General features: G+C 46.4%; 1 protein-coding gene across 4 annotated transcripts in view; it reads left to right on the top strand.

Moving 5' to 3' along the window:
• The window catches only part of NTRK3 (neurotrophic receptor tyrosine kinase 3), a 296,675-nt gene that overhangs the window by 271,155 nt on the left and 4,785 nt on the right, over positions 1–20,735 (top strand). For 3 of the 4 annotated variants that reach the window (XM_006028277.3, XM_006028276.3, XM_025209686.1), the window contains one exon: positions 18,652–18,810. In XM_006028277.3, the coding sequence (XP_006028339.1) occupies positions 18,652–18,810 (159 nt within the window). Of the gene's footprint in view, positions 1–1,873; positions 1,949–18,651; positions 18,811–20,735 lie in introns of all 4 variants that reach the window. The other variant, XM_025209688.1, reaches the window with a different exon arrangement.

Raw genomic sequence — 20,735 nt, 5'->3', positions numbered from 1 at the left:
TGCGGTTTTCCATCATTGATGATTTCATTTGCTCTGCTTCTCGCCGACGTCTGTACTCTGCTCCAGCTGGCTGTGGGATTTTTGTGGTGGGCTTTTTTTCTAAGTCTGTAACATTTAATGACAAGGAAATGTAAACCACCTTTTTCTAAACCCGTTCCCCACCCAGCTCCCATCTCTCTGTCATTTGACTTGCTGGGAGGAGAGCAAAGTATCGCAGAGGGTTTTCAATCATTCATGTAGCAATTTCCTAAACAGGATGATCCTGCAGCTACATTTAGCAGCTCAGTTTGCACCTCTCCACGCGGGTGAAGACATTCCTGTGAGCATAACTAGAGTCACGTAGGTATTTGAGCCCACTTAGGTATTTGTCTTCATTCTGCAGCAGTAAGTGTTGCTTCCTTAAGCACCATCTGTGGAAATATTCATGCACGCACAGTGCAGTGCTCACCAAGTGCATGCACAACTCAGGGTTGTCTCTTCTGCTTGTCTGAGGAATGTAGCTCACTGGAGAGGAGTATCTAGGAAATCAGTGCATTTGTGCCACTGTCCACTCAACAGGATTTGCGTGTTGGGAGTCTTACCCCTGGTCCCCTTCCTAGCATGCTGCAGTGAAAAACCTACTTCTATTATTTTCTGCTCCTTTCTTTTATATTTCTTTTTTCTTTTTCCCTTCTTTGTTTCCAATTCTGCAAGGGATAGAGTAATCACTGCAGCCACTGAGGTGGATGGAGTTTGTGAGCATTCACAGCTTTACAGTGGGGTCCTGCATTCCCAAAATTTGACTGAAGTGGTATGTTCAGAGTGTCATAAAAGGTGCTCATATTTTGGACCTTTGCCACTCGTCTCTCTAAGCTGAGTTTCCCTAGCTGCAAAACAAATATAATAGCTACTGTCTCTGAGTGTTAATGCCAATTTGTAAGGAGCCTTGAGATTCTCAGGTGAAGGATGTTCTAGAGGTGAAAGATGGTGACATGGCGGGTCGATGAATCACTGTGGGAACAATTTCCTGTCGGACAAATTGGTTCTCTGGCCTGTGACCACCTGTTAAGTCAAATAAAGTGGAATGGGTTGTTCTTAGGAGTCCACTTTCACAAGGATATTTGCATCAACACCTTGAGCGGGCACAAATGCTAAGGGGCACCTGTAACACAGGGAATAGCACCTTCTAGCAAATACTATGCAGTGAGCATCTGATCCTACAACTCAGTCTAACTGCCTGAAAATGGAGAGGCTCAGGACACTTGCAGTTTCCATGAACTTCGCTGAAACCAATAGGTGATTGCCACCTCCGAGGATCAGTTTTTGCTATGTTCCCTGAGAGTTTGCTTGAATAAAGACACCTGTCCCACTTGCGCTAATATACACATGCTTTCACCACGCTAAGGAGGAAGCTAGGTCAAAATGAACCATGAAAATACTTCTGAATGAGGTAGATAGGGACAGCCCTGGCCCTTTAAAATTCCTTCTGTCCTGCATCTATGTTGGCAGGGGACTCTGCATACAGGGGCTTGGTGCTATTCAGTGGACTTCATCTCAGAGGCTGGGGGAATATTTAAAGGCGAGAAGCTCACCTGATCACTGCCCATCACCATGGTTGGTTACTTGCCTTCCCTGTGCAGTGGCATAAATGACAGCGTTAGGAGAAAGGCAGTGGAAAATTGTGCCCCAAGGTTGCGGTAGGAATCAGATTCTCGTGGTGAGTGTTATAAAGCTGTTGGATGTTGCAGCAGGTAAAAGACATACAGTTCAGTTAAAGACATGCCCTCTTCCCTTCTTGTCCCCTTGCTTCATCCCCCCCTCCCATAACCCCCTTTTCCCCTTTTCCCTTTCTTTTGTTTGTCTCCTTCCCTTGTTTTCACCCATTCACTGTCAGGAAGGGCCGCATCCGAAGGGTCAATTCAGCGCAGCCTGGCAGCGACAGAGACTAGCAGCACGGACAGCTACAACAGTGAGTGGATTTCAACTCCAGGGGGTAGTCCGAAGGCTGGGGACTTGTATGGCTTGAGCATGGAATGACAGCCGGGATTGCTCTTGGGACAGGTCTGACACAGGGCACTTGTCAGTGGCGGGGACCACATCCCCGGTGTGTGATAGGAACACACATGCTGCTTTCCTGCACATACGCTAGCGTCGCCTCCAGACTCAGCTACATGGGAAAATAGCCTGGAATAACTATTCCATGCTAACTCCCTGTGTAGACAGTCTTAAAGAGGTGGACTAAGCTAAGCAGCAGAAAGCACCGTTAGGGTCAAAAAAGACCATCCAGAGGTCTTTACCTGGCATATCCAGCATAAGCCGGGGATGTGCGCACGCAGTACTTATCAGCTGTAACTTCCCATTCTACTTCATTTCACAGTAGCTTCCCGGTGCTGACAAGTCTACAGAGATGAGCCAAGGTCCCTAGAGCAGCTGGGACGTAGATTAAATGAGTGTTTATGCACTGTTAAGTACCTGGCTGAGTCTTGTAGGACCCTCCCCATTTCTGTCACAGAGCGGGGCTCCTGCACTTTTCTGTCTGTCACCAGAGATGCCTGCGAGTATGAGTTTAGCTATGAGAGAGAGAGAGACTTTATAGTCGACACGTCAGCAGTGAAACAGGCTTTCTAGAAAAAGGGATTTTGCTGCCTTCTCACATTTCAGTGTAGTAGTTGGAAATGCATTGCAGGGTGCAGATAGGAATCTAGTTCTAAGTGCTTATGTAATTTTGTAGCCTTAACCCTGGAGGGGTTTTTAACAATGGTTTTCCTCTATGCCCTGACACACTTTCTTTCTTATTTTTTGTCTTTCAATTCCTGTCCTTATGACAGAACAAGTGCTGGAGTCGACCTCTGCAGTGTAACATAATTATATGTGGCTTCTTTTTAGCTCCTTTCATCCTGCACTTTCTTCAGACTTTGAGTGTAATCCTTACAAATGCTTACTGCTGGGCTTAGCCCCTGCCATTTCCCAGAGTAGTCCCCATGGATGGCTGTGGGGCTAGTCACTATATAAGGGGTCTAAGGGGCATAATGGGCAGATGAGGCCTACCATAGATGCAGTGTTCCTCTGGAATAGATGCCTTGAGTACAGGCACCCCCTAACTGTATGCCTATAAAAAGTCCTGTCAGCTGATTCAGGAGTGTTTTGGAGGGCTCATAGCGTGTGATCCATACATTCTGGCCATTGCAAATTATCATAATTGCAGCCAGTATCTACAAAGTTGTTGCTTCCTTGTATTGATTTTATTCTTTTCCAACATAGAAAACAAGCTGATTAACAAATTCCCTCAGCTCAGTCTGTACCATGTAATAATCCAGCAATCAAATAGTTGTAAGGAATTAGCAAATAGCAGTGAAAAAGCTCAAACTATTCAAGGGGAAAAATGAGCCTTGGACATTTCCCTGTGCATCCTTTGTAGGCTGGAGCTCTTGCAAAGGAGATCCAGCTCTCAAGACTTGGCCAGAGATGGGAAGGGAGGAGGCATGTACCCCAATCCCCGGAGCTGAAAGCTTTCCACTGTAAAATGCGTTTGCCTTCACCCCTCCAGTTCTGAAAGGGGAGACCCCTGTAGACTGCAGTGAGACAGAAGATAATTTGCGTGGTAAGGATACTTGCCTTTGAGGCCTGGATACAATTCCCTACTCTGTCACTGACTTCCTTGTAACCTTGGGCAGTTCATTTGCTTTTCTGTGCCTTGGTTCCTTTCTGTAAAATGGGGATAATAGTACCTGTTTACAGAGGATTAATACACCAAAAAGATTATACAGGACTGGAGTACTCTTCTTACTGCAACCATATAAACAGATTAGTAATGTTGTCTGGAGTAGCACAGAGAAACAGTCACTTGAAACTGTGTGTCTGGATCAGTCCAGGTATGGTGAACCTTGGACTGTGTCATGGGTTGGAAAACTACTGCAATCTGGTATTTTGTAGCCTGTTCTTCACCTGGCATATCCAGCAGAAGCAGAAGTACGTGAAGTGACATCAGAGCTGTCAAAAATTAAGTTAGATGCACATTCATTAACTCTCCCCAAAGTCACACAGCAAGCATGTGGCTCAAGCAAAATTAGAATTCATTTGCTATGTCTTGGGGCACTGCCTTAACCACTAGGCTGTCTTTCTTCTTCCAGCAGCCACCTGCCTCTTTCACTACATACCCTGCAACTTACCTCAGGTCTGAGGAAAGGATGCAAGGGATAGCACATTGACAACACACTCTGCAACTAGTACTATGAAAAAGGCATGCTACTCTGGGCCCCAGACTAACTTGTAACATGGCTTGGCCTTATTAACTATCCAACATGCATACTGAGCCAGGCTGGGGTCCCAGAAAAACACAGCAAGTGATCATGTAATTGAAGCCTGCATCAAAATGCATGTGCCAGAAGACAGAGCTAAGGATAAGTCACTTCAGTACATAGCTGCCAAGGGCCAAACCCCAATTCTGATCCCATCCCGCAGAGAGCTGTGGCAGGCATGTACACACATGCTGCTGCCAGCTCGTTGCAGTACATTATATACTACGAGAGAAATTCTGTCTGTGGGCTCAGTTTGCAAAAACCAGATCTATGAATAGGATACTAAATCCCATAGCTGGCTCTTTGAATTGGGATTTGTTCAGCTGACACGGGCACATATGGATCTAAATGCTGTTCTGAGGACCAGCATGCGGGATTTTGATATCATATTGCTGTGCTCCTGTTTGAAAATTGATCTCAAAAACTTTTTTTTTAAATGTCATATGAACCATATAATACCCGCCTGAATGCTTCATAACAAATTAAAATGTTTTATTAGTCTATAATCTGAAAATCATTCCTGTGATTACTGTAAAAATTATAAGCTCTCTAGAGGGAGCATTATAAATGGGTCTAAAGTGTAGACAAATATACATAGTTACCATAAATATAATATGGGCTATGAACATCTATATCCATCAACCCCAACTGTCACATACAATGCCCTTTGACATAAATTAATTGATGGCAGGTTGCAGTGGTACTTTTTGTGAGCGCCCTGTGAGTACGGATGGGGCCACAGTGGTAGTCTGGGGACCGAGGGCTGCAACAGGGGCAGTGCTAACTCTTGTCACTGGAACAGACACTCTCAGAGCAGCCCATCGTATTTGTTAGGGCAGAGATGCTAAGGGTTGCTGACAAGGAGGGAAAAAAAACAATCCTTTCACCATTTTATCTCAGGTTTCCAAAAACAAACTCCCGGCTCTTTGACTTCAGAGCATGGTGCAGAGCTAGAGGATATCAGTGCTGCTCACTGACATTTCCCCCCTGATCGAGAATCCCAGCTGGGCTCCCACACCTCACAAATAAGACCCTGTGAAACCTCTGACCCCTTTGTGCCAGGTCAGAATAGGAAGGGCGACAGCTCACACACCCTTTCTGTCTTCCAGGGATCCAAGCCAAGAAAACCTGGCTTTGCCCCTCAGCCATTCACATGCACATGCCCTTTGGAAACGAGAAGCAGGCCGTCCTATTCAGGCTGGAGAAAGACTCCAGTCTCGCATGCAGACGTGTCCACTCGTGCCTGCATTGCTTTATGCACACACTGTGGCAGGTAACCGCCTTGCAAAATGCCTCCCCAAGAGCCGTGTCACAGAACTGTTCCTTCAAATCCAGCTGAAGGCAGTGAGGGCTGCAGCCATCCAGCAGCGCTGGAAACCAGGTCGCATGCTTGTTTCCCAAGCCGTGGACGAGGGCTGTGGGCGTTGAGATGCAGCCGCTTTGTGTTGCACCTAAAGCACCCCAGTGTCTTGACATGGCTCTGTGCTCTTAAGAAGCAGCGACTCTTGCTCTCTGAGGACGGCAGTGCAGCCATTCCTCTAGTCCCGTGCAGAGACACTGTGCTCCTGCGGGTTTCTGCACGCCAAAACAGGAAGGCATCAGGAGGTTCAAAGATTAATTAGTATTTAACTGGCCATGTTTCGATCTCTGGATAAAGCTGTAATGGAAAACACAGAAGTACCCAGATAATTTGCCCTGGTACTACAGAGCAGATTACTCTGTACTTGCAAGGTCACTAGTTACTATGCAATTAGAGTCTTAACACTCAGACGGCTGTGGTAGGCGTTCAACCTGCCACGTCTCCATTCAGTACCCAGTGTCAGACTAAGAGAGGGACAGCAACAGAGTGCAGCTAGGAAAAACCAGTTTGGCATGTATAAATGGCTTAAAGAATTCAAACTGGGGAGGGTAGGATGAGAGGGAAGAGAGGCAGAGAGGAGGGAGAAGAATAAAGAACACAGGGTTCCTGAAGCAGCCTGGAGACAGGAAAGACAGAAAGCAGTACTTTACAGGCACAGATATGTTTAGGGGCTAGAATAGCAGGTGCTCTGTGTGACCATCCTGCCAAATCCTCTTGTCCGGTGTCAGGGTTTGGTGGTTTCAGCAAAGCATGAGATGCTTTGAGTTTGGGTTGGGTGGTGTGGGCCACAGGACCAGATGAGAGGTGGATCACGTGAGGAGAAGACCATACTGCAAGGCCAGCGGGTGTTGCAGGCTGGGAGTGCCTAGGCAGAAGCTTGTTGGTACTCATGGCTGACGTAACAGGCAGTCCTGGAGGTTGGGACTGCGGTCTGCTGGCAGAGCAAGCATGCCTGCCCATGCTGGCCCGGTGCCCAGTTAACGATTTATCTCCTTCTTTTTCACAGGCACCAAATTCAAACACATGCTCAGAGCTTTTCATAGTGAAAGGTGCCTTTGATTATCAAGTATGTGTTCCATTAACGACTCCTCGCACATCTCAGGGGTCTAGTAGAGCACTGAACTGGTCCTAATCAGTATGCCCTCGCATCCCTGTAATGTGACCTTGTTACACTTCCTACCCCCCCTCTAGATCATGTCCTCTTTTCTTCAAGCAAGCACTGTCCTCTCTGCACTACCTGTGGTAGCTTGTGACAGGACAGTTCACCATGAAACTCCCCTATTGCAGTGTAATACAGCAGCCCAGATACTGAAGACAGGCAGGCAAGTGGTAAAAGGCTCTTCTCCATAAACCTTGGGGGCCACCATCCATCAATTATTACCCTGCTATGTGGACTGGCCTCCCGGCTGCAGCATGTGTTACCAGACAAAGATTCACAAATTCAAGAGAGGTTTAGGCAGAGCAGCAGAAATGGTCTGGAGCATGAGTGATTGATTTACAAGGAAAGATTAAAAGTGCCAAATATGTTTGCCTTGGCTAAGGGAAAAGAGAAGATAAAATCTGCAAATATTTAAAAAACTGTAAACACCAAGTGGGAAAAAGCATTATTTAGGGTGGTACCTGGAGGCTGTCATGAAGAGCAATGAGATGAAGATAAGAAAGGGGAAATTTAGTCTGACTATCAGGAAATCTCCTTGACAGTGATATGGATGTGTTTATGGAACAGTCTCCCATGGAAAAGCGGTGGATGTCCCATTGGGATATTTAACACTGCACCTGTTAAAGCTCTAGACAGACCTTCGAGAAACAGGCCTGAATTTTGAAAGGGGAGATGAACTGACTGGAGTTTATCAGATATGCTCCAACTCTAATTCCTGGTGGTCTCCGTCTGTTAGTTTGGTACATGAATGTGCCTGTTTGCACATGTATAATATGTGCTTATACACAAAGATTCTGGATTATGTCTCTTAGCTGGTGTATACACAAGTAGCTTCAGCAGAGTCAGCTGAGGATGTGACCCATCAATTTTAGACACTCCTCCGAGACATTCCCCCTCTCCGTCAGTGACCAAGCAAGGATATCATGTAGGAAGCACTGACTCCCCTGCCTGCCCAGGATATATCTGCATTGTGTCATCCAGACATTTTGGAGCATTAGTGGTTTCTTTATTTCTCTCTCTCTTTCCGTCCTTCCTTTTGTGGCTAACCCTAATGGAGAGATGGTGTCCGGTGAGACCTCCTGGAAGATTCATTCGGTTAAGGTGACCAACCACGGGCAATGCAGTCTTCCAGCAAAAGCTTTCAGTTGGTGTTGGGTTCAGTAAAATGCCCCTTTTGGGGATGGATGGCTGAGGCCTCCGGTTGGCTTCAGGAAAGGGAACCAGTGGTGCTGTAGATGTGAGACAGCTATATCTGGAAATGGCTCTTAGCACTTGAAAGCTCCATTAATGTTTGGGCTTCAGGCATTAGCAGATTCCTGTATTTTTCCCTATTTTTCTTCTAAATTTCTCTGCCAAAGAAAGTGGAGATGATTTTATTGAGAGGCAATGAAGAGGAGCAGGACATGGGGGATGCCTTTCAATCACATGATCATAGTAATGCTCCCAACCAGGAGTGAACTTCAGGTCACTCTAATGCTGCACTTGGAGAGAAGGAGGAATGCCAGAATCCCAGAGAAGGAACGGTGGGCCCCAAATTCAAAAGTAGGCTGTTTTTGATTTGATAAAAGCCCTGGCAAGGAGGCCCAGATCCATCTTCTGTATGGGTGACTGCCCCTACAAGTGTTGCTTTTAGCTCTCTCATTGGTTTGCAGCTGCTGCCATCCTATAACCCTTTTCAGATGGCTTCAGTCATTGTCTCCATCAGGAGTACTCTCTCTCGCCTCCTGTAACTTCCTTTTCCAGTGCCTGAGCATCTTTGCCCAGGACCATCGCACTCTGGAGCATTCAGAAGAAAAGCTGTATTCACCGCAGAACATCCCCCCCTTTTTGACCTCAAGAGATTAGACCACTAGCATCACATATCCTCACAGTGTCTGAGATGTGCCTGGCTCTGCCTTTCCATTTTCATGTTCCTGCTTATTCAGCAGTGCCAGAGCAGGCATGGCTTCCCCTGCGGCATGGACTAGTTTAATCACATCATTAGCAGGTGTGACATTGCAGCCCTGAATGATGAGATCTGTATGCTAACCTGCATCGCAGGGTGATTGTTTAACATGCCATCCATATGTTCCGTACCAATAGCTGATACTTCAGTAGAGCAAGAAACAGAAGCAACTATATGTCTTTGATGTTTTTGAGTTGAGAATGCACTGGCCTAATCCTGAACAAGAACTCTTATCTTAAAGGGAGTCATGTAAGTACCATCACCCAGGACACTTAAATAGACCAGACAAGGCATTAAGAAATGTGCAGTAGGGAGCTGAACTTTACTGGCCCTCGGGAGACTGAGTAGAAGAGACTGGGTAGATTTTATGAGATTGGCTCAGTTTGCTAGGGACTCTCCTCATCTACCATGTTTCTAAAGCATTCATCACTTTGGTAAACCACTACATTTCTCTACAGTAGCCTAAACTACTGCAAAGTTTGAAGAACAACAGTGAGATTTTGGGACCTCTGCTTATAACTCTTGTGAATGCCAACCGTGATTAGACCTAGAAAGCAATTTGTTTGTGGATCAATTTGTTTGTGCACATGGTCTTGAGAACTGCCTGTGCAATTTATGCACACAAGCAGTTGCTCAGGTGGGTTGGAATAGCTGGTCTTCACTATCTATTCCATTTTTCTGGACTGCGACGGTCTTGCAGTGCCCCACTATAATGCCACAGTCTCATGATGTTGCCGTGCTTCACGAGAGCACTGTGATACAACTGGGTTTCAAACACAGGGGACGAATTGAGAGTTTTCAGGTCACCTTCCAGAGTTGCTGTTGCATATAGAGAGAGGGATTTATGTACCAGGGAGTTCCCATGCCCTGCATTGTATTAAATTTCTGTCTCTGTGCTGCCAGGCCTGTGCTCAGTGAATCTGACATTAATAGGAAATAGATTTCCAAACAATCAAGCCTAATGAATTTTGAATGTTATTATGATTAATATCAAGGCAGTTGAACTGATTATCCAGCATCCAGAAGTTAAGTAATGGAGCCTTGTCTAAATCGTGTATACTCTTCAGTCGGGAGCAGATCTGGCTTCATACAAAAAATGGCCATTATTTTCTCAGAGGGGGAGCATTGAGCAGGGGAGGGGGTGGAAAGAGAGATTAAGAGATATGAGAGAGAGCATGTAATAGTAGCATATAAGGAGCTGTTTTATCATTACAGTTTTCTGTACTTTGTTTTTTGGCCATTTTGGTCTTTTGCTGTTGTATTACTAGATGGGGATTTCTTAGCATCTGAATTCCCTTGCATCTGAACAGAATTTGATGGCTCCATTTCTGACATGCTCATGTTTCTGACGTGCTCATCGCTGTGCTCTCAGGTCACTGTCAGGTTGCTCCATAGCATGATATGATCCTGCAGCACAGCTCCAATATAAACCTTGTAGGGGATCTCTCCCACCTGTATACACTTCATAACTGCTAGATGCATCTGCCACCTGCATAACAGGTAACTGGGAAAAATTTGGGGCAGTGCCTGGGCCACTTTGTCTCTAATAACAAATGTCACAACAAAATTCCTAGAGCTGGTGGGGTCTCCTTGACTCACTCCCTGTCTGTTTTGCAAACCAGCTGTTACTTCAAGTAGCTGCCTAGCTTTCTAGGTGGCATCTGAATGTCTTGCCTCTCCAACCAAATGAAACATGGCTGTGACCCACAAACCCCACCCACCTGCTCAGAAGGTATGGTTTTTAAGGCAGCATTTCCAAAGCAACAGTGAGAGGCAGGGTCTGGCTCATTTGCATATCATTAGCTTCCTTTATTCATGGGCGGGGGGGGGCGGGGTGCTGCTGTGGGAGCCCTGGGAACAAAAGAGATGGGTTGAGCTGTGGTTTGGGACTCACTGAATATGTGTCTATGTTCTTGGCAAACATAATTAAAAATATGTGTATGATTAATCCTCCATTTCCCCATTTTTAACCACCCTCCACATTACCTCTGGCACTGTTAGATGGCAGATAATATAGCAGAGAGAGGACTCCTGGGTGCAGGCAGCTCTTAGAGCAGCAATGATTTATCTCAGGCCATTTTGAGGTAGCAGACTTTACCTCTAGCTACAGCTACCCCTCCATGTCTGCTCCCCCTCATTTGCATAAGTAATTGGCAGCTTGTTAATGGCTCATTAAGAATGCTGAAAACCGTGGGATTAAAACAAACTCAATGGAGCGGAGAGTAAGGGAAGGGGGAAAAGGACGGTGTCCCTGCTTGCAAATTACACCGCTAAATTCAACCTGATCCAGCATTATAGGTCATAAACCAACCAGATTGCTAAATGAAGGAAGGAAAAACAATGTCAATGGGTGGTTTTGCTTTTAGGCTCATTTTTAAGCTCAGCATATCTGGCGGGAGGGTAGAAATGGTCCTACAAACCTTTATTCTGCTACCCCCTGGAGTCTCCCACCGTCTTCCTCTTCCTCACTCTTGCAGTACCTGGCTGGTCATTTGCTCTTTTTGTCCTGGTAGGTACCTGCAGCTGCCTACGTTCATCTCATGACAACTTCATTCAGCTTGTCCTGAAATCGTAGTAGGGGACTCTACCCCCTCTCCTCACCTTGGAGCCGGTCAACTATCCCCCTCCTGCCAAGCAAATAGAGATGGACACAAGCCAGCTGTGTCTGCTTAGGAGAGGCTGCTCACATTTGTAGACACAGATATAGCTACTGTTCACAGGGCTTTTCACCAAGGCCTGTGACAGTAGTCCAGTTTTATCGCTTGCTTGTCCCTTTCAGATGCCTTGGCACACAGACAGGAAGCAAGCCCCTTTCTATGAAGCTTTGAGCATCTGGGCTGGCAGCATGATGGTTAGACGGAGAGTGGGGATTAGTGCAGAAGCGGAGGCTGCCATCCCTATGGGCAATGGAAAGGATGTAAAACAGGAAGGCACTGGAAGCTGAGGAGGATCAGCTAGCCTTTTTAAGTCAGTGCAGCAGCAGGGACTGCCCAAATTACAAGACCCAGGTCTTCAACAGTCCCTCCAGATCTGGGATGAACAACAGCATCTTAGAAGTCCTGAGTGCTGATGAGTTCCTTCCCCTGCTGTGGCCATGAGCTGTGCCCAGCAAGGATTTAGGTCAAGTAGAAAGGCTAATTTGGGAGGTGGAAGTGACACTGCCTGACCTGCTCATGGCAGGGAGCAGCAATGCTTCCTTCCACGTGCTCCTTTCCACCTTGTCGTTACCTCTTTCTGCCAGTTTCTCCCTGTAAATATCAAAGGCACTCAGCTGGAGAGGTCTTAGTAACAGCAGGTTCAGATCATCAGTGGAATCACTTTGCAACATCTTCATGATCACTGAGGAAACTAGGTCTCCACCTGGTGTGGCCAGTGGGTACCCAGGGAACGCTGAGGGCAGGACAGCGATGCCAGGAGCATCAATCCTACATAAGCGCACAGCTTCCTTGGGTCTGGGACCTCAGTTTCAAAGCTGCTCCACCCTCATACAGCCACTGCCTTGAACTTTTCTAGAGATCTTGGGACATTACTCCCTGGAAACATCATCGGTGAACAAGAGGAGGACTAGCACGAACCCACAGATTTGCTGTGGAATGGGCCTTTTCCTGCAGAAGGGAGTGGAGTAATAAACTGTTTGCTTTCCATTTGAAGTCAGAGTTACACTAATGATGTCTCTAGCCTCTCTGGTTCTCAAATCACTGTGGCAACTACATGCAAGATACAAAGAAATCACATCTCTCCTTCCACATAGATGCATGCACACACACACACATGCTTCTGGGTGGAACATATCAGCTATTTAATAGCAGTGCAGCATCACCATTTAGAATAGATTGAGGTGTCTACAAGGAATATGTACATCAGACTAATAAGGTTAATCCTCACATCTGTCCAAAAAAGGCTCATGGATGCCTTAATGACCACAGAAGATAGATGCATTAAGAACTAAAAAGCCATCTTTCCAAAATGGGTCAGAAAAGTGAATCCTGCCATTAGTGCATGGGGGAGCTTTAAGGTCAATTCCAACCTAATTATTCTTTGCTTGTACATCGGACCTGAAAACCAGTGCTCCCAGCAGCACGGCATCTAATATCACACTGTTGCATTAAGCACTGCCTGCCGCTCCTCTGGCAATGACCTCTTACAGTCCTTGGGGTTTTCCCAAGAGGTATCCTATCCAAGCACTGGCAAGACCTAGAGGGTCTTGTCACTCTGCTCAGGGTCAGAGCAGTCGCCATATTTGGGGTCACGAAGGAATTTTACTCCATGGTCAGGTTGGTATCCTGACCATGGTACACCTCCGTAGTGCTGGGGGAGAGGGTTAGCCCTCTGCCTGGGATCTCTTGAGCATATATTCACAACCTTTTACAGAAGTAGGATATTGGCTGCCATGCTTTACCTATGGCAGGTTAGGGTGTTAGGCCTGTGTTGTGTCAGGGTTGAGGGTAGTCTTACGTAGAGTTTACAATATGGATTGTATAGGATGGGTTGGATAGGGATGATCCTGCCTCAGGCAAGGGGTTGGACTAGATGTCTTCTAGAGATCCCATCCAGCCTTACTTCTCTATGATGGTTTCTGATGAAGACTTATCTCCGCTTCGTTCGTTAGCACGCACGAGATCACAGCCTGCACTGGTGGCCAGGCAGCAGTATTGCTTATGGATGGTTTTCTTTTAAGCTTCAGCTTAGCCAAATGCGGAGGCTTTTTCTGCTTCTTGGCTGTCTTCCTTCTGCTCTCACTTCCTCTCAGATGAACCAGGCACCTGTGGTTGCTTTTTATTCACAACTGTCCAGGATTACAGAAGAGGAGTATTGCCCCCGGCTGAAATTAGCACCTTCTGATAAGGACAGGCATCTGGCCCTTGGGAGAAGGTCCAGAGTAGAGGATCTTCAGGGGATCATCCGCTTTTGGTGCTGAGGTTTTAAAGGACATGGGCACATGTATTCCATCTCATCCCAGCCTGGGAAGTCAGCCAGATCTGCAATTACAGGACAGCCCAGGTCATCCTCACACACAGGAGTTGATACAGCAAGCAGAGCACGTGTATCTTGTCACTGGGTAAGAAAGGAAGTGGATTCCACTGCATGCACAAACCAAACAGATAGGAAAATGGACCAACCTGGTTCAGAAAGAAATGGGTACAAACATCCAACCTTTCAAGATATACAGCTGGCCTTTGCCAAGATGGACATTTTCTGTGGTTCAGTCTCATAGATTTGTGGAGGCAGCAGCAAAAGCGGAGCTCCCCAAGTGAATGCCTATGGCAGGAGAAAAAAGGAAGGTGTCACATGAGCCTCCCTTCTTTCCCTTCTGTCTGTGCTACTGAAGACTGGCCCAGTTCACAGATATGAATCAGGATCCATTAGAGGGTTTGTGCATCTGGGGCTTAAAATCGAACTCCACCAAGGGCCAAATTCAAACTCCATCAAGCCCCAGACCTATCTCTGATTTCTGCTCCATCAGAGGAGCTGCCCATCATCTGAAATGCTGCAAGCTGCTCCATTACCTGCTGGCTGCTATACAACCAAACTCATTGGGGATAGCATGTTGTTGTCCTATTCCTTCCTAATCAGCTGGATGTCATTCAGAAAGCAGGGACAAGGAGATTGCTTTCCCCAGACAGATTCCCCCAGGAAGATTGCTTTCTTCCTTCCTAGAAGTCAAGCCTGGAGCTTTATAATCAAAACTGTACATAGCACTTATATAGCTTTATATCTTCAAAGTGTTGCGCCAGCATTAACTAATTACCCTTCTCCCTAATGGCCATTAATGCTGGCTTATCATGAACCTCCCGCCACCTCCCTGAGTTTCTGATCTAATACAGCAATAAGCTGCTCCAAGGAAGTGGCCTGTTATCTTGCAGGCTGGTGTCTGGGATGTGCAGTAAGGCTAAGAGCAAAGGCCAGGTATGCTGGACCCTTGGAGATATGCGATTGTGGAACAGCGTGTGTCTTTGGGATGCCCATTAGCAAGCGACCTGGCAGAGTACATTGATGGCATGGTTCTAAGATGGACATGCTATGAAGAAGGAGGTCTCTATAGCTCTGGGGCACATCACATGCACCTCTTGCTGCATTCATTTGTGGGCTTCATGTGACCAGGAAAGTACTAGCAAATTTGGCAGCAGCAGGATGGTGGAGATGACATGGCAGCTGGAGGGGTTAATTTTGAAAGAAAAAATATGCCTGGCTAGACTGCGTAGCCACTGAGAAGAATGAATGTGGGGAACGCCTTGCAATATAGAGAGCTTGAATATGAAAGAGGAAGGGGAAGTTTCTTTGTGTGATAGGACAAGAGGGGTGAAAAACATTAGGCTGACTGTCAAAAAGCAATTCTCCAGAGCAGAACCTTCGCCCATGTTATGGACAGTCTCATAAGGAAAGCAGTGGGAGCTTTTTGCTTGAAAGCTGTACTAGAGGATTCTGGTTTGTCTTGGGGAGATGGGTCTGGACAACTTCCAGCTCCTCTCCACCTTTACCGTTTCAGCTTCTGGATAGGAGAAGAGGAGGGCAGGGAGGGAAGTGACGGGAATCCTTCAAAGGTGATTGTTGCGGCACACTCGACTGACAGAAGCCAGCCCCGCGCAATGGTTGCTCTGACAGAAAACAACCATGCCAAACCGTCTCAGCAAACTAAGGATTGATTGAAGCAAACTCTCAGCTTCGCTCTAAAGATACATAATGATTCTCGCCAGAGCCAAGGACGTGACATGGAAATTGGCTCTGCAAAAGGGAAAATAAAGCCCGAGCTGGAGCCAGGTTTGTTTAATAGCATTGTTTCTCTTCAGTGCCTTCGGCAATGCAGGTCTCCCAGGTGACCTCAGGTGAAGTGCACAAGCTTGAGAATCACACTTATGAATAAGAAGAGGTCCCCACCATGCAGTATATACTGCTGCCAGCGCATGGCGTGAGGGTGCTTTGGTGATCCGGGGTCACAGGCTGCAGCCCCGGTAGTTCAGTCCAGCTGCTCTCCATTCATCTCATAATACTTGCGACATTAGCAAGCAGCAGGATATAATAGTTTGAGCACAGGTTTGGGGCTCAGGAGCTCCTGCTTCTGCCATGCCTGTCTAGGTCTCTTCCCCTTCCCTTGTGCCTCAGTTTCCTCATCTGTGAAATGAGGGTTATAATCCTAATCTCACTGTTATGGGAGCAGTACATTTGAAGGGTTGTGGGTTTACAGTGTAGAGTGCTAGGAAGTATTAACTTTGCATCAGCTGAGCGCTTCTCCCCCCTTGAAATACAGGGGCCTCCAAAAGGTCCTTTTGTATGGATATAGCTTGGACGTGCACTGACAGATTGGGATCCAGAGTGATTTGGCAATTAGTTATTACTGTCCTTTTAACAATAGGTACATGTGCATAATGTACACAGCTGAAATGAGCTCCTTAGCAGTCCCTAGACTCATGGGCATTTGCTGAACCAAGGATCTCTCATTACATCCTTAGAACAACAGATGACATTGGATTTAATTCTCTGAGCAATTTTCCCCCAGTGCGTCTTGAGGAAGCCAGTGACTTGGCTCATGTTTTGGTTCGTTAGAGTTGAGATGGACTATTGGCTTCTTCTCTGTCCTTCCAGGGCCAAATCCTTAGCTGGTGCGAGTCTGCATAGGTCTACTGAAGCCAATAAACCTGCCTCTGTTTATGTGAACTGAAGAGCTGGGCCACAAAAGCCCTCCAACTTTCTGAAGTTTAGTTCAAAGGGAAGTTAAATGTACACAATCTATCACACTGCCTGTATCTCAGCTGGGCTTGCAAGGTTCAGGATATTGCAAACCTAAAGAGCTCTGCGATGAGTAATGATTTCAAGATTGCCGGAAGACTGAGGGTTAGTGCTACTCAAAGGGTGAAAATAAATGAGTATTAGCACAAAATAGTTTTTGCAACAACCAACTTTGATATATATCATGCTCTGTTGATAACATTTCCTTGGAGTCCTTCACAACAAGGGAGAGCAAATCATAAAAACCTGGAAATGCAGGAAAGAGCTAAAATTGTGGCCAAGATTTACAAGGAACAAACAAAGGAAGGAGTCTTCCCAGTTGTAATCAAGAGTGTGTTCTTGGGAGTTCAAGGCCGTGCACTGAGAACATGTCAGCCAAAATATATCTGGACTGAACATGGGGGAGCTGGGGAGGGGGGGAGGTATTACAATGAGCTCTTTATCCTCATGCCTTGCACGTCTGCATGGTTCTGCACTTAGTAATGAAAGAGGTTTTGGAGACGTGGAAGAATCTGCTGTTCGTAAAATTAGGCTGTGATAAGAATTCAAGATTGGGCCAATCTACAGAAGTTTGAGTATCTCTCTGGGAGCCTGGATCTCAGTCCTGTCCAACTGGGGAAGTTTGGATCTACCATTTAATGGCCAAGATCTCTCTGTGTTGTTACCTATTTCAGCACTCACTTGGGTTTCTCCAAGCCTTTCCCATTATCCCTCTTGATGGAGCCTTCCCCACCTTTGCAGTCATCTAACGATGTGGGACAGGGCTGGGAGAGAGTGTGAGCACTGGAGGAAGGCAGATTGCTGTGAAACTAAAATGATTTATTTTAAATACCATGGCTGTGCAGCAGTTGACATGAGGAGACTTCCATGGTGGTTTCCATTGCATGGTTTCCTTCTATGGTGGTTCATAGGACTAGTGACAGAGGCCGGGTGTTTCTTTGACCCTGCTGCAGGGACACAGGATAAAATCCCAAACGAGGTACCACAGTCTCTGTCCCAAGAATCAGGTCTCTCTCTGCCACGGCTTCACCCCAGAGCCCAGACACATTCCTGTCCGTTTTTGCTGTCTGCAATACCATGGGGTTAAACTACTCTTGCTCGTGAGTGTCTGTAGTCAAATGAGCAAAGCTTCCCAAGTGGCTTCTGAAAAAGAGATTTCTATGAGCAACACTACAACGTAGGATGCTCTGCCCTCCACAGATATGAATGCCAGAGCCTTGCAGCCATGTTGCATTCAACACCTGCTGTTCAAAATGTCTGTCAATTAGTTATTCTCATACAGATGGCAAATCCTGTATAAAAGGACAGAACAGAGAGAGGCTTGTACTACTCAGGGACTTTGGTTGTACAAAACTCTAGCGAATAGAAGGTAATTCCTTCTGCTTTCAAGCTGCGGCTGCTTACATGTATCTATCCATCTGTTTGACTGAAGCGTATTAGAGATGGAGGGATACTGCCCAGGAATAGGCTTCCTTCAGTCAGCCTTCCCCAGAGGGAAGGAGTCTTACGCCAGTTATTTTCCAAATGTTTCATATATTCCTACTTGGTTCTGGGCCACTGGGCCCTTCACTGTTATTTGAATCTGCAAGGGCTAACTTTTCATCCACAGACTGTTTTTGAACCGGCAGTGGGTGATGTACTCATACCATCTCACAGTGCGGTTTTACAGGATTGAGCTCTTTTCTGCGGTTAGTGAAGTAGGTACACAGAGTCTAGCTTGAGGTTCCCAGAAGCAGCAGTAAAGTCATACTAAGATAGGGTATTTCTGTGCATTTCAGTACTCAAACTGGCTATGCCATGTGTGCTGTCTTGTCCAGACCTAGTAAGAATAAAAGCTAGTGCTTTGCTCTGCCCTCAGTCTTTCCTGTCTTTTTATCTTGGCTTCAGTCCTTTGGTGTTTGAGCATATTTGAGGCATTTTGCTACATTACTGCGTAAGTCATTTTTGGGAAGAGAGGAAATCGTTGTACCTGGGCATTTGTTTCGTATTTTCCCATCTATTCTATTAACCAATTAACTTTGGTGGGTGAGTGTGTGGGCCATAGGCCTAAACTCTCTAGGTATCCGTATACTGAGATAGCCTGCACTAGAGAAGACTTCTGGTTCTTCTGCACTGATTCTTTCCTGTGCCTTCTTTTCAGGTCTCTGATAACACAGATTGCCTATGCTTTTCTCCCCACCCTCAGGTTGGAGGACACACCATGCTGCCCATCCGCTGGATGCCTCCTGAGAGCATCATGTACCGGAAGTTTACAACAGAGAGCGATGTCTGGAGCTTTGGGGTGATCCTCTGGGAGATCTTCACGTATGGGAAGCAGCCTTGGTTCCAGCTCTCAAACACAGAGGTACCAGAAGAACCAGGGTTTCTTGGTCTGCGGAGAAGAGAGCAGGGGAAGGGGACATAGTCACACAGGGTATCCCGTAGTGGGGCGTTTGATTTCCCCTGGGAACTGGAGGTGTTCAGAAGTGCCTGGGAAAGTTGTATCACTTCCCTCTGAATCCAAAACATCCCACTACTTTCCATAATTTCACTGGGAACTCCTGCCCCTCCCTTGACTAGTCTGGCATGGCCAGTAATGCCACTACAACAGCCTCACAGAGGAAGAAAAAGCAAAACCATGACTTTTCTGCAAAATGCAGCCCCTCAGAGGCTCTACTTGGAGTGGGGGGGGGGAAACAAACACTGGGTTTTCCTTCACTCCACCTTTGCCCCTTCCTGCAGTGTCCAAGTTAACCACTGGCAAGTAAGGCAGTGCAGGCTCATCCATCCTTCCTTGGCATGGAGTACATCAATCTTAAGTAGCAGTCCATTGTAAGTGAGTTACTTCCCACAGATCTTGTATCGCACCCACCTGTTTGTAGAGGGTAAGCAGAAGTTCAAATTCCAAAGCGGCATCTCTAGTGCTGTTCACAGGAGGCAGAGGATAGGTTGAGCTTCAGCCTTGTAAGGAAAGTTGGACCAAACTATTGAAAACGGAGAAACAGTTTTTCAGCAAACAGGCTCTTCTCTTATCCATTCATGCCCACCACCCATTGAATCCAATGGGAACCGAGTGAGAAGTGCCTGAGGATAAGAGCCAGCCATAAAAATCCAATATTTGAGTTCTTTAGGAGAACGGTCCAGTGCACTTGCTCCTTTTCCAGGTAGGGCTTCCAGAACAAACAGCACGCTGGGCTTGGTGGTCACCTCTTAGATGTTCACGGTAATAAATGCTTGTTACCAATATGGTGCATCAGATGGGTATCATTATCTCCCTTTTACAGACAGTGGCACTGAGCCACAGAGACCTGGGGTGACTTGGCCAAAGGTACCCAGCGAGTCAGTGACACAACTGGGAATAGATCCCAGGTTTCTTGCTTGTGATTAATCTTCACAACTACACTCCATTTGGCTATGTGGACTTACAAGTGTTTTCAGAACTGGGAATAGCACTGGTTGCTGCTGGTCAGGACAGAGGTCTATTTGCAGGGCTGAATGGATGCCAAAGGGTGGGAATGGCAAAGGACACTGCAGTTCAAAACTGTCAGTGAAATATTCAGGGGAGGCAAATGCAGCACAGCTGCAAATGATACAGCTCAGGTTTGAGGTGCATCAGCAGCAATGTGTTGGAAGGTTTATGCTGGGAATAGCAGGGGGTGTTATAGATGAGGAGCAAGATACATTGACAGAACCATGCGTGGGAAAGTTGCGCATTTTATCCTACTGTGTATCTAATGGTTTTCAGAAATTTCACCTTTTGTAACAAGAAATGTGCATTTTCTGCTTTCCAGACACAGATCCCTTAATTAAGTGAGTTGCAGAGATGGAAAATCCTTGGTGTTTCTTTACATCTCTAATACTTGCCCATTCATGTGCTCAATGGGGCATGACTGTACTTCCCAAAGAAGTGCGCACAAACATTTTAGAGATGTGGGAAACCAAGATAGACAGCGACAGAAGCCATTTGTCAGGATAGTTAATGAGCTGCCGTTGCATTCCCTGGGAGGGTGAATACACACAAGCACAAATGAGTGCACACACCTTGTACACAGAGGCATGCCAGGCTGGAGTCTGACAGCACAACTGCCTACGGACAATTTGCCTCAGTTTCCCGAGTCAGTGAAGTGGGGATGATAATGCTAATCTAGCTACCTGCCATTGAAGATTAGGGAATGTTGTACAGTACTTTGGACTAGGAATGATATTGCAGCCAGACTGGATTTTTTGAAGCTGTAACTTGCCTCCCAGCTCTACCCTGGCCCTGCCCACTCTCCTTCAGTCCCCATTTCT

The sequence above is a fragment of the Alligator sinensis genome, unplaced genomic scaffold (assembly GCF_000455745.1).
Source record: "Alligator sinensis unplaced genomic scaffold, ASM45574v1 scaffold874_1, whole genome shotgun sequence".
Classification (NCBI taxonomy): domain Eukaryota; kingdom Metazoa; phylum Chordata; order Crocodylia; family Alligatoridae; genus Alligator; species Alligator sinensis.
This window is presented reverse-complemented; position numbering and strand designations above follow the sequence as displayed.